We start from the raw sequence: 19,516 nt of genomic DNA on the forward strand, positions 1-19,516 counted from the left end.
CTTCCAGAGTGAAGCTGCCTAGGTTGGAGTCCTGGCTTTGCCCCCTATCCATGTGACCTTAGGCAAATTGCTTAACTTCTCTGGGCCTCCTTTTTCTCACGTGGGAAATGAGCCCAATCAGAGTACCAATAGAACTGTGAAGAATAAATGATGGATACGTATAAAGGGGCTAGCACAGTGCCTGGCCCGTAGCAGGCACTCAGTGCAAGTTAGCTTTTGCAGATATCAGAGAAGTGGCGTGATGGAACAGGAAGAACACTGAGGGCCGGGTTCTCACAGTCCCCCAACGATTTATTAGCCGTGGGTCCTTAAAGAACCCTTCTACCTTTCTGGTCTCTAGCTGTCTTCCCTGTAGAGTGAGGACCAGAATGCCTTCTGTATCTGCCTGATGGCAGAGGGCTGGACCCCACGACTTTCTGAGGACTCTTCCGATGGCAATATCTGAAATTAAACAGTCACTTAGCATGGCTCAAGAGTGGACAGTACCAGCTAGCTAATGGGCCAATCAAGGAGCAGCAAGAGAAAGAGAGAAGGAGAGAAGGAAAGAAAGAAGGAAGGAAGGGAAGGGAAGAAAGAAAACAAATAATTTTTAAAGACTTTTTGGTTCACATTATTTACAACATTAAAGGAAATTTTAAAAGTATTTTTCTTTTTGACATAAAGCAATCAAACAATGGGCAGTAGACAACTATTCACTCAGAGATCACAAAGGTCCACATAATTGATAATGATGATAAGTAAGCAACTGTCCCCTGTCTCATTCCACCCTGCCTGGCCATACACATAAAATGTTTGTGAAATAACATTTCTAGAAAATTTGATCGTGCTAAGGGGGTCAAAGCCATGGATTCCCACACAAGCAAGCTTATCTCATTCAGTTTTAGAGCCAATAGAAACTAGTCCTAACTCCGGTCTGCCTCTTATATTCTTCTGGCTTCAAATGAAAGACTGTGCCAAGGTGAGAGGCTGGATCATTGCAAATCTAGCTCCATGCCTGGAAATAAAGTAATCAGAAACACTCGTCCTGCTGTTAGAGCCCGGTAGATTCCACTATTACTGCACATGAATAAGAAGCGTGTGAAGGATATTTCAGAAGAGGACCAAGGGTACCTTTTCTTTTGAGAAAAGGCTTGATAGCCTCAATGGCAAGATGCCTACTATCTCCTGGCTTCTAGAATTAGTTCTATACAGTGAGGATTATCATCACAGACCTGGCAGTGGATAGTTATTTTAATATCGGTTGGGGAACTGTCAGGGACCACACTCGATGTAGAGGCAAGCTCCTCCAGAATTTTGATTAGCCCTTTCTTTGGTGCAGCACTGTATGGTGGTCTCGGATGAGACTCGGGCCCTCTGAGGGGCCTTCTGGTTCCCCGCCCACAGATTGTGTCCCCCACAGGCAGCTCTCCTCACCTCCCTGACCTCTGTTTTCTCTGTCAGTGAACTGGGACAGAGAGTGCCCACTCTCCCTATAGGCTGGGTGTAAGATCGCCCCCCAAAAGATTTGCAGATCAAACTAGAAAGGGGGATGTTGCACATCGTGTTGGACATAGTCTCTCCCTTAAAGGAACTCCACGTTCTCACTGATTCGAGAACACCACGCCTTCCATTCCAGGTACCCCAAACTGGCTGCGAAACACCGGGAATCCAACGCGGCCGGCATCGACATCTTCTCCAAGTTCTCGGCCTACATCAAAAACACAAAGCCGCAGAACAATGCTGGTGAGTGACCCACTTGCACCCACAGCTCTTGGCAGTTGCGCCCACTACCCAGGACGTCTCAGGTACTCGGGTCCGAGAAGCGTCTGGAGCCAGTGCTGTTCACTGTTTGCCCACACCCATGTCCCCCGTGACACAGGGAGGGCGTGTTGATCCTTCTTTTTGTCCAGTGCAAGAGAAAAAGCCAGTGGGCCTTTGTGCGGAATTTGGAGGGAGGGAGACACTTTGTGTTCTGAGCCTGCCTCACTGCACAGCGTGATGGTCTGCCCAGAAGTTTCCTGCCTCGGCCATACCCCTGGCCATTTGTCCCAAATTCACAACCCTGCCTGGGTTCTTGGGAGGCCCTGCCTGGAACCACATATTCCAGCTTCCTTCTGGTCCCTGCAAGCCTTCTCAAGGAGTCGTGCAGAGGTCATGGGGGGACGGCACAGTCACCACGTTGGTGAATGCGGCAGGTGGAACCCAGCCCTCTGCTTCCTCCCCCTACTGCAGGTGCAGAGGGCACTGGGGAAGCCACGGCTCAAAACCTGTCTCCTCCTCCCTCTGGCCGTGGCTACAGAGCCCAAGACTAGTTCTCCTGTGAGGCCTTTTCAGAGGGGTCTCAGTGCCTCATTTAAGCTCCTAGCACTTTAAGTACCTCATTTGGCCTTTCCTTTAAGAATTAGACAAAGCAATTCGAATAGAACCATCCAATTGAGTATGTGTAACACTTGAAGAACTGTGTTAGGCCCTAGGAGGAAAAAGAAGAAGGATGAGCAAGTTTGCTTGCCTCCCAGTGGGAGAGTGAGACAGCCTTATGGGCAGGAGCCTGGAGCCCAGCACAGAGCCAAGCAGAGCAAGGACTTCACAAATCTTTGTGAATAAATGAGTGAACAAATGACCATCAGATGAACACACAATGGACCCACACAAGGTGGGATATATTAGACGCTCCAGGAGCTCAGAGGAGAAAGGCATCTGTTTGGACAAGGTGACCGGGAAGGGCAGCCATCGTGAAGCGAAAGGGAAGACGTTTTGGCAGGAACAGAGTCGGTGCAGTGGAAAGTAAATATTTTGGTAAGTTATTGGGGGCCTGGATTATAAGGGGCACAGACTAGATTCTACAATAACTAGAGAAAGATAGTTCCCCAGTCTTGAAGATCTGGCTGGTACAGGAGAAAAGGCTTAAATTGGCAAAAAGTCAAACAGCAAGAAAAGAGATAAATGATGGCTTCGTCAAGGGAGTCTGAGGAGCTGATGTGCTGCCGTGTGAAAGGGGAAGCAAAAGGTGTTCAGAGATGTTCAGAGCAGGAAGAATTTACCTCAGGGCCTTTGAGAAAGCTGCTCTGAGGGGGTTTCAACTGGCTTATGAAGGTTAAGGGAGAGTCAGTTGGCTTCACATAAAAGGAGGAGGTCATGGCGGGAGGTGGGAAAATGCCCGTGGCAGAGACTGAGGAGAGTGGCCAGAGTCTGCAGCACCAGCCTGGAAGGCTGGGCTTTATCTTGGGAGCCATCGCAGCCATTAGAGGCCTGTGAGGAGGCACGAGAAGGAGACTGGCCTTCAGGAACAAAGAGAAGGAGAAGAAGAAGGGATGTGGAGAGGTTGTAAACATGGATAGTGCTCTAGCTTCCGTGCTGTTTGGACCTTGGTGGGCGGAAGAGTGTCCCCAACAAAGCCATGTCCTCCCGGGACTTGAGAGTGAGGTCTTATCTGGAAATAGGGTCTTTGCAGATGTAATTAGTTAAGGGTCTCGAGATGAGATGGTCCTGGATTTAGTGTGGTCCCTAAATCCCACCACTGGTGTCCTTGTAAGAAGGGGAGTGGGCACACAGAGACCCGAGGAGAGGTTCGTGTGAAGGTGGAATGGAGATTGGGGTGCGACAACCAGATTGGAGGGCCACCAGAAGCTGAAAAAGGTGAGGGAGGACTCCCCTGTAGAGCCTTGGGAGGGAGTGTGGCCCTGCTGACAGCTTGATTTTGGACTTCTGGCCTCTTAAACCGGGAGAACAGATTTCTGGTGTGTTGAGCCACCCAGTTTGTGGTGCTTTGTTGTGGAGGGGCTGGGACGCAAAGGCAGCCCCTCTGGGCCGCGTGCACAGGGCATTCAGCTCTGGTTTGCAGATTCCACATCCAAGGCCCTTTCCTCTCAGCCACAAATACCTTCCTTCAGACTTGTCGAAGCACCCTCAGAAGGATTATCTCATGGGAGCCTTCCAGAGTTTTCAAGTTACAAGTGGTATTTACGTAGTATCCATATTTACAGTTCTCCTACCCCCAACCCCAAAGCAGCAGTTTCCACTGAACATCCCATATCGGTTTCTTATAAACTCAACGCTCTCCAATTTCCATTGTTTCCTCTTCTTCTCTTTCCCCCTGTTTTTCTCTGGGATGGGTTCTGCCCTTGTGACTCCTTCTCCCCTGAACTCATCTGCCCCGGCCTTTCTGCTGTCTCAGAGAGCCTATCCCCATCACAGCCCTTGGCATGGGGGTTCTTCCATCCTGCCTTTAACTGGACTCCGTGCATTTGTTCCTTCCCTGTTAACCATAGCCTGCCCACCCTCCCACTGCCCTCCTCCACTTTCCCTTCATTCCACCCATACCCCCCCCAGTTCAGGTCTGCTGGGTCCAGAAGTTCTTAGGCTCAGCAAACCAGAAGCCAAGACAGAGAGTAGCACCATGGCCCACCCCACTCGGCCGCTTGCCCTGGAGATGGTCCACACCCCGCTCTGCTTCGTGCCAGCCCGGTAGCAGGCAGCCCCTCCTGAGGCTGCAGCAAGAGACCCCAGGCTTCCTTTGACACCCCTCCCTACACGACTTTCCTGTTTCTCTCTCTGGATCTTCAGCTCTGCATCTATTTCTTCAGTGTCCCTTCTTCAGATTGTCCCTTTTGTGTTTTCAACTTTCTTTTCTCTTGAAAAGAGCCCTCCCTCCCACCTTGCCACCCAAGGCCTCCCAGACCCCATATATACACTGGCCATGGCGGTGTGCCTTTCTTGCCCTCTTGACATCAAAGCGTGAGAAAACCCAACCCGGTGACATGGTCCTGCCCGGTGGGTCATCTCTCCACTCCCGTGGTGGATGCAGGGACTGCCATTCCAAATGTTCCTGTTTCACAAAACCTCAAAGGTCCCCAGCTACTGAGACCCAGACCCTATCCAGGGAAGCCAACCACAGCTAGCACCCAAGAGAACTGTCCTTTAGTTTGTACATTCGGCTGTTCGTTTATTCACTCAGCAAACACAGGTTGCATGGAGTGGCTACAAGTCCAAGCTAATGTTTAAAGGGCATTTCTTGTGTACCAGGCACCATGCTAGGTTCTAGAGTTGTCAAGACAAATGAGACCAAGTGGTTGCTCTCAGTGAGCTAACTGGGGGACTGTAAAACATATAAACAGGCGATTACTGGCCTGGGTTGGGACTCCACATCTGCTGTTTCTAGCTGTACAACTTTACTAGAGAGACTTCTCTCTGAGCCTCTGTTTCTGCATCTATAAAATATACTTAGTAAGACTCAATTTCTGGATCTGCCAAATAAGGCAATTAATAGCATAGCCAGGTTGTAATGCAGATTCATTGACTTTATAAGTCAGGGCCTACAAATCCTGACACGTGGGAAATATTCATTTACTGTTAACTCTGATTATAGTTGCTCCTGAAAAAAACGAGGCAAACATGAATACTGGCATCAGAAACTACTGCTTCAGCTCTTATCCCCACCACCCCCAGCCAGCACTTCCCAATCTCCCGCTCATGTCATCTCATTTCTACATGTTTAACTTTGTTTCCCACTTTCTTGGTGCCTTCTACTCCTCTCCAAGGATACGTGGAAGAGCGTCCGTGCCCTGGCCCTGCCTGTCACACCTTCAGGGTTGTTGCATTCGACCCCGCAGTCAGGGTTTTGTGCTCTGGTTTGGTGTCTATCACTGTACGGCTTCCTCCCTCTGTAACCACCCTATCCGGGTCCCCTTGAGAGCAGATCCCACCTCCAGGCCCCACCAGGCCCCTTCTCAAACTTGCTCTTCACTTCACCTAAAGATAGCACGGACTTTCTCTTGAGTCTCTCTCTCTCTCCCTCTTCCTGCTTGTGTACTCTCAAATAAATAAATAAATAAATAAATAAATAAATAAAATGAATGTCTCAAGATCCCAAATTTAGTAAGATGTTACATGGGCTTACTTTCTTGTCACTTGGGATCCCCTACCACCACCCTGGTTTGTGGGGGACACAAGGACTTTGTTTCTGGATGGGCTGCATTCCCAAAGCTCAGAGACCAGCAACTGGGTGGTGGTTCAACTTGCAGACTCTGAAATCCACTGCCTGGGTTCAGACCCCAGCTTCCCTCTCTTCTTGCTGGCCTTGGGACACTGGGCAAGTTACATCAACTCTCAGTGTGCCTCAGTTTCTTCATCTGTAAAGTGGGGGCAGTAACTGTCCATACCTCATAGGTGTGCTGGGAACAACGCCCCACTGCTGGGTTCAAATGTCAGCCCTTGTTCTGGGCTGTTATCCAGGGGCAAACAGGTACACCTCAGCGGAGAGGTCTGCGATAAAAGTGTAGCTTGAGGGGCTATATATATGATATAGTCCATGAGTGAGGAGAAGGGAGCACTAGGGACAACATGAAGGATCACCTACCCTTACGGGAAGGCAGCGAGAGAGAAGTCTGGGAGGAAGGTTAGGAAGGATCGGCCAGGGAGTAAAGAAGAAAGCTGGGAAAGGCAGAAGACAGGGAAGATCCTGAAGCTGAGGAAGGAAAGTTGTTTTTTTTTTTTTTTTTTTTTAAGAGTGATCTGTGGTACAAAATGCTGTGCAGAGGATCATGGGAATCTTCGTGTTGCGCACAGCTCCCTGGAAGAGTCCCCGGGCGTCCTTCTCTGACCGCACCCCCCTCGCCTGCAGCAGCCCATTACTCAGATCCTACACAGCAAGAGGGACTCCAGGCTGGCCGGACAAGCAGGGCCCTTCTCCCTTGGCGGGGACAGGGGGGATAGGCGCAGGAGGAGACCACCCGGAGGGAGTGCTGGTGGCCCCGAGAAAGGACATCTCTGAGCGTGGAGGGAGCAGATTTGGCTGGGTGGGTGTGGATTTGGCTGTAGGAGTCCCTGCTCTGAGCCCCTGCATGGTACTCTTTCAGTCTGGCAGACCCAAGTAGCGCCACTGGTTCAGTAGTGAAGGTTTGTGGCAGAGGGCTCGGGGGAAGGCACCAGCTTGGTCCATCCCGCCTTCGGCGCACCTGGTAACACAGAGGGCAGCAAGGAGCACTCAGCTCTGTCCCCACCCCAGCCCCGGGTCTGCCCTGCTGCTTGGCCCAGAGGCGGAGTCCAATGGTGGGGGCCTGGCCTCCACCCTCAGCAGCGCTTGGGCGTCCAGCTCTCACATCACATCCTCCGTCTCTCTCCGCAAGTATCACCGGCAGGCCCTGCTGCTTTCATCCTCCTCTGAGATGCCATCGAGGCACCCAGGGCCCGAGCCCGGGCAGTGGCCCTGACGGGACATCACTGCTCCTGGCTCTACCCCTTCGCTTGGGGACTTGCTTCCACCCCTCCGGAAACACGTCTTCCCCACTCCGTCCTCGAGAAGATGACCCGGGCTTTTCTCCCTGTTACATCGTGCATTTCTAACCCTCAAAATGCCATTTGAACAGACTCTAAAAATCTCTGCCAAACCCCTTGGCTTTCGAGAAATTCATTTTTGCTACTTACTCTAGTCTGGCTGTAAAATACTATATTTTACTTCCTCTTTCACAATCTCTCTTTTTCCTTATGCTTCAGTCCTATTAGGTCTACAAGTTTCTTTCAGTTTTTGAACACATTGCATGTTCCGGGTGATTAACAAAGAGGTCTAATGTGCATCTTTAGTTCTCTGTTACTCACTATGTTTCAAGTCCCTTTTACATTTCTTTCAGCCCTATCACGTTTCCCCAGATACAGTTATATTCCTGCCCAGTATCATTTCCGTGTCGTTGCTGGCTGGCGTTGTATTCTTATCTACTTTTCCCAGTTTCTTTCTGCTTGGAGAGGGAGTGGACATATATATGCATGTAGACGAAGGCAAAAGTCCTCTATTTCTCCTGTTCCGTTCACACCCGCACCTGCCATCTCCATCCTCGTGCGCATGCCCGCCTCCGCGGGACTCTCTTTCTCTACCTACTGAGATGGGTAAAAAGTCCCACCCCCAGTCTCTTTTATCTCATCCATACATCATGTGAAGCCTTATGGCTTTCCCTAGCCACACATACATGTCAGGCTGCTGGTACCCCATATTTCTGAGCTGAATGGTTTTTTTCCCCAATTTGGATGATTTTGGTCTTTCGAGGCTTCCTTGGAAGCCCCTTCTCTCTTCCTCCTTCAAGTGTAGCATTCTCCTGTATTTTTGCCTCTGTGTTCTTCTGTCTGATGGGCCTTTTTATTTTCAAATGTATCCTCACTCCGCTTGGGCCAGAAAGACTCGATAACTGCTCGCAGGGACGCATAATGTATGGCAACGCAGCATACACGAGAACGAGGTGCGAAGGGAAAACAAGGCGGAACCCTAAAACAGAACTCGGGGTGCGCTCAAATGGCAAAAGCCGCTCCCAGCGCCCCGATGCCACACACAGACGCAGACCACAAATTTGGCACTAGACCTTCTAGCACACGAAGCCAAAGGGACCCCCTGGTTAGCTACAGTTTGGTTCTCCTCGTAGACAAAAAAATCCTGCCAGAAGAATAACCAGTATTACTGATCTGGGGGCTCGAGTCCTGGCATGGAGGACCTGCGATTTTCATTTGCTTTGGCCTTTGCCTTGTGTGATTTCCCTTCCTTTTGTCTGTAGACTCCGGGCCACTGACTTCATGCTCTTGTGACTTCTGTCCTCTTTCCCCCGCAGGCGCCCACGGTTCACCCTGCCCCTCCCCCCACCCTGCTGGTCTTGACTTGTGCCCTCTTTCCCCCTAAAATGCATGTTCTTCTTTTTTCTCCCCATGTACCTTAAGGGCCCTGAGAGCCCCCTGCAGCTTCAGGCCTATGTCACCAACTTTCCTGTTGCTTTTTGTCATTTCCAAGACTCGCATCAGCCCGCCCACGCATGTCTGTTTTTATCATGAGGCTCAGGCCCCTGTGTGTGCTGTGTTTGCAAAGATGTGTCCCTTTCTATGTATGGAAGACACTGTGCTAGCCTACCATACCTTTCCTAAAGTATTTGTCCTAATAAAATACTTCTACCTTCCTAAATAAAGTCCTAAAAGCCTTCCTTGGGTACCTATGGTGTGCTGGACACAGTGCTATGTGTTTGGAGTAAAGTCCCACACCAGACACTGAGTTGTCTCTCTAGCTTTTGCCCTTCATTAGTTAGAAGTATCCTGGCCATATTTTCTGAACTGAAGATCAGATGTTTAACAAATTGCTTTCATTGAAAATAATCCAGTTATAAGAAATTGGTACTGTCCCAGAAAATCCAGGACACATGTCCCCAAATGAAAAGCACCTGGTTGGGGCTTAGCCCTCTGTTCCCCCTTCTTCCCAACCCAAATCCAAACCCGGCTGCCACCACAGAGGGATGGAGAGTATATCATGGCTCCTACGACCTCCCAGGCCCAGATCCTTTGCTGAAACACATGCTCGGTAGCCACGAAGGTTTCTGAGCCGTCCTGATTGTGTTTACGAATAAGGGCCAGGCTTTCCTCCTTCCTGAGACTCGCATCAGCGGCTTCACTTCCTGGGACCCGGAAGCAAGGACTGGGCTCTCTGGGCTTATTCTGAGAAAATTGGCGATCACAGCCACATATCAGGAAGAGGACTCTTGGAACGTTCTAGAAACCTCGGTGAGCTCATCTCGTTATTGGCATGATCATTCCCACGTGATGGAAATGTGATTGAAGGATGATACTGCACATATTATCACAGTATCAGTTACTCCCATCCTGCTTCTCTCTCTTCCCTTCATCTTTCCCCAGAGCCCTCACGTATGGTAGCATGACCAAGCCAATGCACCTGCTTTCCTGGCTCCTTGCTCCTCTCAGGACTGAATCTTCACATTGCCCTGTCTTCTCTCTTCTAAAAGGTACCCCCTGCAGTGGGCCATGCTCCTGGCTGATGCTGATGGGAAAAGAATCTGTCTGTATCCCTGGCAATCTTTCTTTCCCTGCTTCATCCCCAGTGGTTTCAGTCCACACAAGCTCATTCCAGCCTGCCTGCCTGGCTGACCACACCAGCAGACCGGCTCCTCTGGCAGCCTGCTCTGTGTGCACCTCCCTGTCCTGGTGATCAAGGACCTGCTTCCTGGCAATACCCCTCACTCCCTTCTAGTAAAATCTGTGATTAAACAAGGCCATCCACATTTGATATATGGAAATTGAGGCTCATAGGCTTCATCCCAGTATTGAGAAGTTTAGTTAAATCTGTACAATGGGCTGCCAACAAAAGATGTGAGTGTCCCATCCCTGAAAGGACACAGAAAGGACACAGAAAGAGGTTCCTACCTATGGAGGTAGGAACTGCCTGGTCTAAGGTGTCATCTAGTGTAAGACCGCCTTATTTTAATTACCAGTAAGAAACAAAATATGCTTTCAAATAAACAAAAATCCTTTCATTTCAACTATAACATGTTGGTTGTAAGAAACAGTCTGATTCCAGACATGTCAAGTGTGAAAAGATGAAACATAACAGGTAGATGATTCCCATAAACTTTCCCAAATGGAACATTCTATAACTTGCTAGAGGCTCTACTGTGGTGCATCAGATCCTCCTGACGCTTGACCTTGAGTGACGCCTTTGGAAAGAAAGAGAATTGAGGTCAGCATTACTTCCATATCCCTTTAGGCTGTCTGTCCTGACTCCTTATCCACTGAAAGGCCAGCTGTGCCCCTGTCTCTGGTGCCTGGAAACACAGTAGCACCTGCCTCTTAGGTTAGGGATCGGCAAACATTCTTTTTCTTTCTTTCTTTCTTTCTTTCTTTCTTTCTTTCTTTCTTTCTTTCTTTCTTTCTTTCTTTCTTTCTTTCTTCTTTCTTTCTTTCTTTCTTTCTTTCTTTCTTTCTTCCTTCCTTCCTTCCTTCCTTCCTTCCTTCCTTTTTTTTAAGATTTTATTAATTTATTTGAGAAAGAGTGTAAGCATGAGTGGGGGAGGGGCAGAGGGAGAGGGACAAGCAGACTCCCCCATGAGCAGCCTAAGAGCCCAATGAGGGCTCCATGCAGGGCTTGATGTGGGACTCGATCCCAGGACCCTGAGATCATGACCTGAGCCTAAGGCAGATGCTTAATCCATTGAGCCACCCAGGCACCCCCCCACAAATGTTTTCTGTGAAGGGTCAGATGATAAATATTTCAGACTTTGCAGACTACATAAGCTGTCCCAGCGGCTCAGCTCGCTGTTGGAAAGATGTGGCAGCCACAGACAATGTGCCAACAAGGGAGCGTGGCTGTGTTCCTCTACAGCTTCACTTAGGGATCCCTGACATTTGAATTCCTCATCATTTCCAGGGGTCATGGAATTGTCTTCTTCTTCTGAAATTTTCCAACCATCCCCAAATGTAAAAACCATTCTTAGCTTGAGGGCAGTGCAAAACGACACAGTGGGCTGCATTTGGCCCTTGGACAATAATTTGCTGATCTCTTAGACTACACTAGCAAGTTCTCTTAATTTCTATACCTCTCAGCCTCCTCCTCTGTAACAGGGAGATTGTAACAGTGATCTTTCTTGGAGCCTTGTCATGTTAATGAAATGAATGAATGCAGTAAAGCCCTGAGGACAGTTCCTGGCTCACCGTAGGCACCAATATGGGATAGGTTTTGCTGCTTTGCTGCTGCTCATCTCACAAATCCTCCCCCACATTCCCTGATGTCCGCCCTGGGGACTGGGTGGCCCAGTTCTCACTGTAATCTAGCAGCATGTGCTGCCCTCTTCTGGCAGCTGGAGGAATCAGCGCTAGAGGGGCTGATCCTGTTTAACAGGGAGAGGCCTGTGGATTTTCAAGCCTCCTCTGCATAGGAGAACACGGTTATACCCAAGCTTTGGCTGGGGGTTCAAGAAGAGGCCAGGTCTCTCTTGGGGACTCGAAGCCGTCTTCCATTATCTGTTCCCCACTCCCAGGGTGCGGCATGTCCAGCAGTCCCGATGGATCCTCCAGAGTGGCCGTTGGCCACCTGCTAACTAACTAACTGCCCTGGTTGCTTCTCTCTGCCTTCCCTCCTCCCCTTCCAACCACCCCCAGTCTTTACTTTTATGAACTTCCTTGACCTAAAATAGGAAAGTGTTCGAAAGGATTCAAAGCGGCCTGGGAGGGCTGTTAGCCCAGAACCAACAAGCCCCTTACTATCAAAGGTCCTGTGCTTTCTCCCAAAGCGTCCTGAAAGCCAACTGCTGTTGGGGGTGAGGGTGGGGAGGCGCGAGGTGGAGTGTTTTTCCAGATTCCCCAGGATGTGGCGAGGCATGTTTAAAAGAGAGTGTATATTTATTATTTCCCAGCCACTTCAATCACGAGGTGATTATTTCCTCCTCTTCTTCCTCCCTCCCAGCCCTCAGCCCCATGCCCTGGGGGTGGGCCCAGTCTGGAGGCCACGGTGGCCTTCCCAGGGGGACGGGCACCGCCCCGCCTCTCATTCAGCCTCAGGTTCTGAGGGGAGAGCTAAAGCCATATGAAAAAGGTAGGGATGTGAGTTATAATGACTCCGCTGAGACACAGAAGCCAGCGAGGTGGCAGTGGGGTTCCAGGTCTGTCCCGTCAGAAACACCGACCTGTTTTGGAGAAAGACCGCTGTGTCCCAACTCAGGACAACTGGTTCCCTGGACAAAGTCCTCAGCCCAGGCTGTTATCATGGTGGAGGCTCCCGGGTGGTCCCCGGCCCACCACAGTGGTGAGGATAACGAGGTGACTGTCTTGCCACTTCCTCATAAAGCAGCCATTGCTGTCTTGTTTCAAAAACGCCTCTGGTCATAAAGGAAGCCTTCAGGCTGCCTTCCTTGGCCACCCCTGCGTGCAAATAGCCAACTCAGGATATTTTGTTTGTTTGTTTGTTGGGTTAAAGTTTTGCTTTGATTAGCATTCTTACAAGGAAAAACAAATAACCTGGGCTCGGTGGGACCTACCCCCGAGGCTTGGCTCGTCCTGCATCAGTGTGCCCCCTCCCAGACGGCAGGTCCTCGAGGCTGGGAGCAAGAGGCAGGGGAAGGGCTGAGCATTTCCTTCTGGCACCTCCCCGGAGTTGCCCAGGGGATTCCTCCAGAGGGCCTTTGATTTGGTTCATTATTGAGGCGGATGTTGGCAAGTTCTAATTTAACAAATTTTGCTTCTGAACCGAAACTTTGGAGGGCGGTTGGTGGTGGCATGGCACCTTGATGGGGGGGCGGGGCGGGGAGGGAGCGGGGGCAGGGGGGAGGGGATGAGGGGAAGGTCCTGCGTGGGTGGGCGCATTCATTAGTGGAAGGAGCCGGTGTTAGCTGTGTGGGCTCCCCGGCTGGAGTAGAACGGAGACCACCAACACCATTCCATGTGGTGGAATTTCCCGACGTCTGACCAGAACGAGTCCGCCTGGCCTGGCCTGGCTTCAGATCAAGGCCTGGGGAATAAAGGAACATTAAATGACTAATTTGAACACTAGTTAAATGCTCTTTCACCTCTGGCTACCGTTACCTCATCCTGTGCAACCGACACCTCTTGTCTTTGTGCAGTCTACACACGGGAGCTAAGTACGTTTCTCTCTCTCCACACACACACACGCACACACGCACACACGCACGCGTGCGCACACATACACACACACACACAGCTCTTGTGTGTTCTGATATTTCTAGGTACTCGCAGAAGCCATTAAATAGCTCCTTAAGTAAATGGCAATGATCAGTTCATCTGAAACATGCACTTGCACACGAAGTTGTATTAGTGAAGAGACAGGGCATGGGTCTCGCAGCTTCCCTCTTAAGCATGATGGTGTTTAGCCCACAGAAGTGCTGTCGTGTGTGCGTGAGTGTGTCTACACTTCATTGCCCGTGTGTGGGTCGGGAGTATTGTAGTTGGTGACGCCTTGTCTGCCCTTAGAACCTCTCATCTGTGATTAGCACATAGCTCCGAGGGAAAATCCTCTCTTCTCTGTTGACTCTCAGTGGAGAGTGGCTCTGGGCAAATTCGCATGTAGAATGGGTTTCCCCATCTTGGGGACTGACAAGATACGAAATCCAGGTGGTGTCTTGAACCTTCTATCGAAAACTTCAGACACCTCAATTATAAACTCTCCTTGTCAAATTCGTCACTGTCTCGTCCAGGCAGGATGGACCACGTTCTCTCCACGTCGCACAGGAAAAGCTAGGGTGTGGAACAGTTGTTCCAAGGATGGTCACAGGACAAACCAGGCATTTCTCAGCTTTTAAACTCTTTTGCTACACACTAAGGAATGCTGAAACGGGGGCATTGGAACCGTGGACTAAATCCAGTCTGTATTCTGAAGGTATCGGCTATTTAGGGTAATTTGTTGGCGGAATAAAAGGTTGCTACACAGAACTTTGACTTTAAAACTCCTAACCATCTTTAAAAATCTGTGCTAGAGCTATCTTTCTGGAGGGGCCCCCAGGCCACTTCAAGCCCACTCATGAGTTTAGCCTGAGTAGCCCCATTAGCCCCATTAGCCCCAGTAGCCGTGTAAGACTTAAATGTGTCAAGTAGCACATCATCTGGTTTGCCATGTTATTCAGATCATTTTCTAACTTGAATGCGCATTTACATCTTCCAGGGTTTTGTTAAAATGCAGATATCCATGCGAGTGGGTCCGGGGTGGGGCCTGAGGGCAACCAGATGATTCGATGATGCTGCTGATAAAGGGGGGAGCTTTGGGAAGTAGGGTTCCGGGCGGCAGTCTCCACGAGGACACTCTCAAGACCCCAGCTCCGCATCTGGTCCAGAGCAGGTACGCAAGAAACGTTTGTGAACTGAATGAATGAACCATTTCCCAAACACTTCGCGACAAGCCAGAATTGTCTGCTCATTTACCAAAGAGGTGGTTGGTAAAAGGGCCTGTCCTGCCTCATCAGTGTTAGGGCCGTTTCCTCCATCTGCTTCCTGTTCCAACCTCACCTTAAAGCTTGTCCCACATCACCCGCCCTCCATTCTCTTGACCACCTTTGAAACTTCCCAGTCTCCACTTCATTATGTTCTATGACTGGAACCGTCTCTCAGCTGAGAACTATAATGCTTTCTTAACCTCTGTTGTATTAAATGGAGCCTCATTGGGGGGTGGGGGGTGGGAAGAGGAAGTACCGCATTTAAAACCAATCAATAAGAACAATCTGAGCTGTTCCCTCATGAAGACCGTCAGTGTGGTGGTGGTAGCGGTGTTTGCTTAAGTGGTATGTTTCTTGTCATCCTTATTTTTATAAAATGCAGTCAAGGAACATTGTACTTGGTGTTAAAGGTGCAATTTCACCAAGAGTCAGAGGAGAAAACACAGAAGACTAAATTCTTGTGTTCTTCCAGCCAGAAGTCAGAGGTCAGACTATTTTTCTAGAAACCCCTGGTCGAAGACTCATTTAATGATCTGGGTCATAGTAAGAAATATGTTTCTCTGCGCCTCTGTCCAGAACCCCTTCCATTCCTGAATATTCTAGAGAAGGGGGTTGAACCACGTGATTCCTCTGTATTGAGGGCTGACTCTGATGATCATGTGCCCATTGATGTTTGCAATGACAATCACCCACATTTTGCTTCTGTTTGGGAGACCTCAAAGTCAGGTTTTATTCAACACTTTGCCTGCATCTGACCCTGGCCTTGGTCTCACCTGTGTCACCTGGCAGAGAGGTGCAGGTTGCTGATGACCTATACTCGTTTGGCTCTGATGAACCCCAGGAGGGCATGCCAGGACAAACTAATGAATTCCCTTCATCCATCCCTGAGAGACCAAACGCTATCATTACACAAAGAAAGGGAACCATTATAGACCCTTTAATGAGATAAAGCCAGTGGCGTAAGCATATGGAGACATACAGAGTTACATTTTAGGGTCCCTCACCTTTCCCCAAACCCCACTGAATAGCTCATTCTTTCAACAAAAACTTATTCAGTACCAGGCACTGTGCAAGGTGCTAGAATAATAATGTAATAAAGAAATATTGATAATATCTATGTGAATTGGCAAAGGTTGTGTTGGGCTCCATATCATAGAAACCTGATTACAGATGCTAAAGCAAATATTGATTTTATTTTCATGGGTCTAGATCCTTAGAGCACGAATCCTCTGTCTTTTATGTGTGACTTTCATCCTCATGTCACAAGATAGATACTCTACTCCCAAACATTGCGTCTGAGTTCCAGGCAAGGGCAGCTGTATCTGTCTTTTCTCTCCCAGAAGCCAATCCATGAATTTCCACTTATATCTCATTGGTCATAATTTGGGCATTTGGCCTTCTCTAGTAAAAGTTTGAGAAGATAAGTATTTTTAACTGGGCACATTACCACTCTGAGGAAATCTGGGTTCTTTTAGTAACAAAGAAGGTGAGAGTGAATATTTGCATATAACTCACTTTCAGCTTAAGGTGATTAAAAAAAAAAAAAAAACTACAGTGAAAATATCTGATCTAGCCATGCCAAAAAAAGACATAGTATTTCAAATTCTCCTTTGGGGTTGACCAACTCTGAATCATTACCCCACCTAGATTTTAAGAAATAGAAGTATAGGGGCGCCTGGGTGACTCAATTGGTTGAGCATCCGACTCTTGGTTTCAGTTGAGGTTATGATCTCAGGGTCCTGGGATGGAGCCCCATGTAAGGCTTTGCGCTCACGGGGGAGTCTGCTTGAGATTCTCTCCCTCTGCCCCTCCCCCCACTTGCTCTCTCTTTGTCTATCTTTCTCAAATAAATAAATCTTAAAAAAAAAAAATAAATAGAAGTATAAAATCGTACCCTTAATCTGCAACCCCCTGACTTCAAACTTTAGAAGATGCCAGACTCACAAACTTTAGAAGATGCAAGCTGTGCAATTAAGACACCCAGCGGATAGCTTCTCCCCCGAGACCGTAATCCATGTGGAGGCAAGTGCGGGCACCCAGAGGGCTGCTCTGAGCAAGGGAGGTGGAGGATATAATTGTGGCGTGTCTGGGGAATTCTGCAAAAGTATCCCTCGCCCCTACCCCTGCAAAACTTACCCTCTAAGGTTGCCCTGTTGCATGACTATGAGGAACAAGGCTCGCTCAGGTGGGACTGTGGTTACGACAGCAGAGTCAGAGTGAAAGGACCAGCTGAATACTCAAGAAAACACTGCATAACTCATCTGGGGTGACTTCCTCAGGGTAGAGGACAAGTCAAGCACAATATTTATCAGGCAGACTTTTTTCTTGCAACTCTAAGAACTTACTACCTCTTTTGTATGCTCTGCTTTTTCTACATCAAGCAGCATCCCACCTTGCACATAAGAACTGCTCACTGCATGGTGGACGTAGTTCGAAGCCTGCAATGGGTGTCACTCATGGCAACCCTATGAGGTGTGCATTGTTATGATCTCTGTTTCGCCAGAGGAGGAAACTGAGGCACAAGAGGTTAAACAGCCTGCCCAAGCTAGTAGGTGGCCGAGCCAGGATCTGCACACCGGCAGCTCGTCCCATAGTCTGTGCACCTGACCTGTGTACATGATACATTTAAATAATCCATTATTTAAAAGGCATGTGGTGCTGAGTTTTTAAACAAGAGTAGGCAGGTCATTTAGGAAACTGTGATCCAATCAGTCCATAAACTATGGAACAACTGCCCGTGTGTGGGTCGGGAGTATTGTGTTTCCCAAATATACTACATATAGTTTGTATATTTCCCAAATATACTACACAATGTGTGTTTCCCAAATATACCACACAATCTCAGCTTCACCCGGGGAGTCCTGACTCGGCATCCATGGGAGGCAAGGGGCACCGAAAGTGGCCCACCCACCATGGGTGCTGGGCAGAGATGCGTTAACAAAGGACAGAACGGGCAGCCAGGGGAGAGTTTACAGGATAGTCACAGAATAATGGAAACCGGTAATTATTTAAATTTAGAGCTGTGGTGGCCGGGTTCTAAATTTGTTAATGGCTCTTATATAAAAGATGTGGGCATTTGAGGATGAACAGGACAAAATGTGGCTAAATCACTTCAGTCTGAGTGTTTGGAGGGAGGGAGTGTTGAGAAAGAAGGTCTCTGGGTCCAAACGCCGGACAGAGGACCGAGAAAGGATCTCCCTTGACTAGTTCATTCCGAGTGTTTGAATATGACGATTGAGCCTAATCTATGGCCTGATACTTAAAAATAACCTGTTACAAAGTAACCATAAAAATCTCAGTTTTCAGCCTGATTCAGTCGGCTACATAAACTACAACCAGCATTAATAGCTCCAGTCAGCATTTATGTCGTTCTTTCTATTAGCACAATGGTTTTTACAACCATTTATGAGTTTCTGGAAAGGCTAATAGAAAACACACATACATGTTTTACACGTTGGCCGTGGAAAATGCAGTTTTTGTTGGGTGAGGACAGGCCAGGAGGGGTCGCCACCACCCCGTGGCTGAAGTCTGGGCAGGGCTCCCTAACCGGGGAACACATTCTCTGCGGTTGCCCCAGCCAGCTCACACCCTCCCCGGCCGGTTTCTGCCGCTTCCTCTTTCCACTGGCTGGCCCCAGTTAGAGTCAGTCTTTCTCTGTCTCTCTCTCTCTTCCAGTTGATAAGTTATCACTGGGGGAGCTTACAGAGTACAGGGTGTGTCTACAAAAGGAAACCTAAATTTGAAGACATACATGATCATCTTTCTTCTCGAATTCACTGTGGCTTTTAGATTTAGAAAATTATCAGAATCTGGAAGTGTCTGTATTATGCATACCTCCCTTCATACTTAAAAAAATATTTTGTGAAAGGCATGCCAAGGTTGTCCTAAATTCTTTACCATGCTGGTATGTTAAACATAGCCAAATGCATATACATATACGTATATACGTGTATATATATAGTTTATTTGTTATTGGGAGTCATACTTTTCAACATGAGGCAAATATCGGGTTGATTTGTGTTGATTCTTCACAATGATCCCCTCTACGGCTTGGGGAAGAAGCTATACAGAGGATCTGTCTCTTCTTCAAGGAAAAATCCCTGACTACTTAGAAATATCTCAAAGAAACATAGACCCATTCGCTTGGTGAGTCTCTCCACCAAAGGGGGCTAGGGGGTTTTCAACAGTGTCCTATATTCCAGTCCTCCATAGTTGTAAGACCTGAATCCTGCCTTGGGACTAAAGAATCATTTGCTGACCTCTTACTGGAAAGGACCTTGGGAGTTTGTCATTTAATTCGCCCTCCCATTCAAGGCTGAAATCTTTTCTAGAACAAACAAACAATACCCATGGCAGCAGGAACTACAGACTCCTCTCAAACTCAGCTGATGCTGCAAGAGGGAACGGGAGGGAATCTGTTGAAATTGCCATTGCGTTTTGCTTTCTCATAAACCACTGTTTGTCTTCCCACCTTTCCTGTTTTCACCAGTGCCTAGAAACGGAGGCCTGGGGATTGCTTCCCACATGGGACCCCCTGGGTCTTTCACAGCTAGAGCCCATTTGACAACATCCTCCTCTCTGGCTGTGAGGCCAAGTCTAATGTTCTTGGTCTCATGCCTAAGGTGGACATGAATTCTCCAAACTATCAGACCAAGAAAGTCTGACACAGTCCCATAGCCTGGAGAGAGCAATGCCAAACCCAAAAGAGATGATGATTCCAGGCAACTTGGGATCGCGGACATGTTGGAAATGCAAGAGTACACTCCATGCTCTGAGCTGTCCAGGATTTCCCCTTGCACCTGGGAGGCTCCTGGATGCTCAGAGAAGCCTCACTTCAGACACCTGGC

The 19,516-nt window shown here is 48.6% G+C and overlaps 1 protein-coding gene across 1 annotated transcript in view; it reads left to right on the forward strand.

The window, feature by feature from the left end:
* The window catches only part of CLIC5 (chloride intracellular channel 5), a 101,824-nt gene that overhangs the window by 63,912 nt on the left and 18,396 nt on the right, over window positions 1-19,516 (forward strand). Inside the window, exon 4 of the mRNA XM_078055275.1 lies at window positions 1,616-1,722. Within this exon, the coding sequence (XP_077911401.1) occupies window positions 1,616-1,722 (107 nt within the window). The remainder of the gene's footprint in view (window positions 1-1,615; window positions 1,723-19,516) is intronic.

The sequence above is a fragment of the Halichoerus grypus genome, chromosome 9 (assembly GCF_964656455.1).
Source record: "Halichoerus grypus chromosome 9, mHalGry1.hap1.1, whole genome shotgun sequence".
In the NCBI taxonomy this organism is placed as follows: domain Eukaryota; kingdom Metazoa; phylum Chordata; class Mammalia; order Carnivora; family Phocidae; genus Halichoerus; species Halichoerus grypus.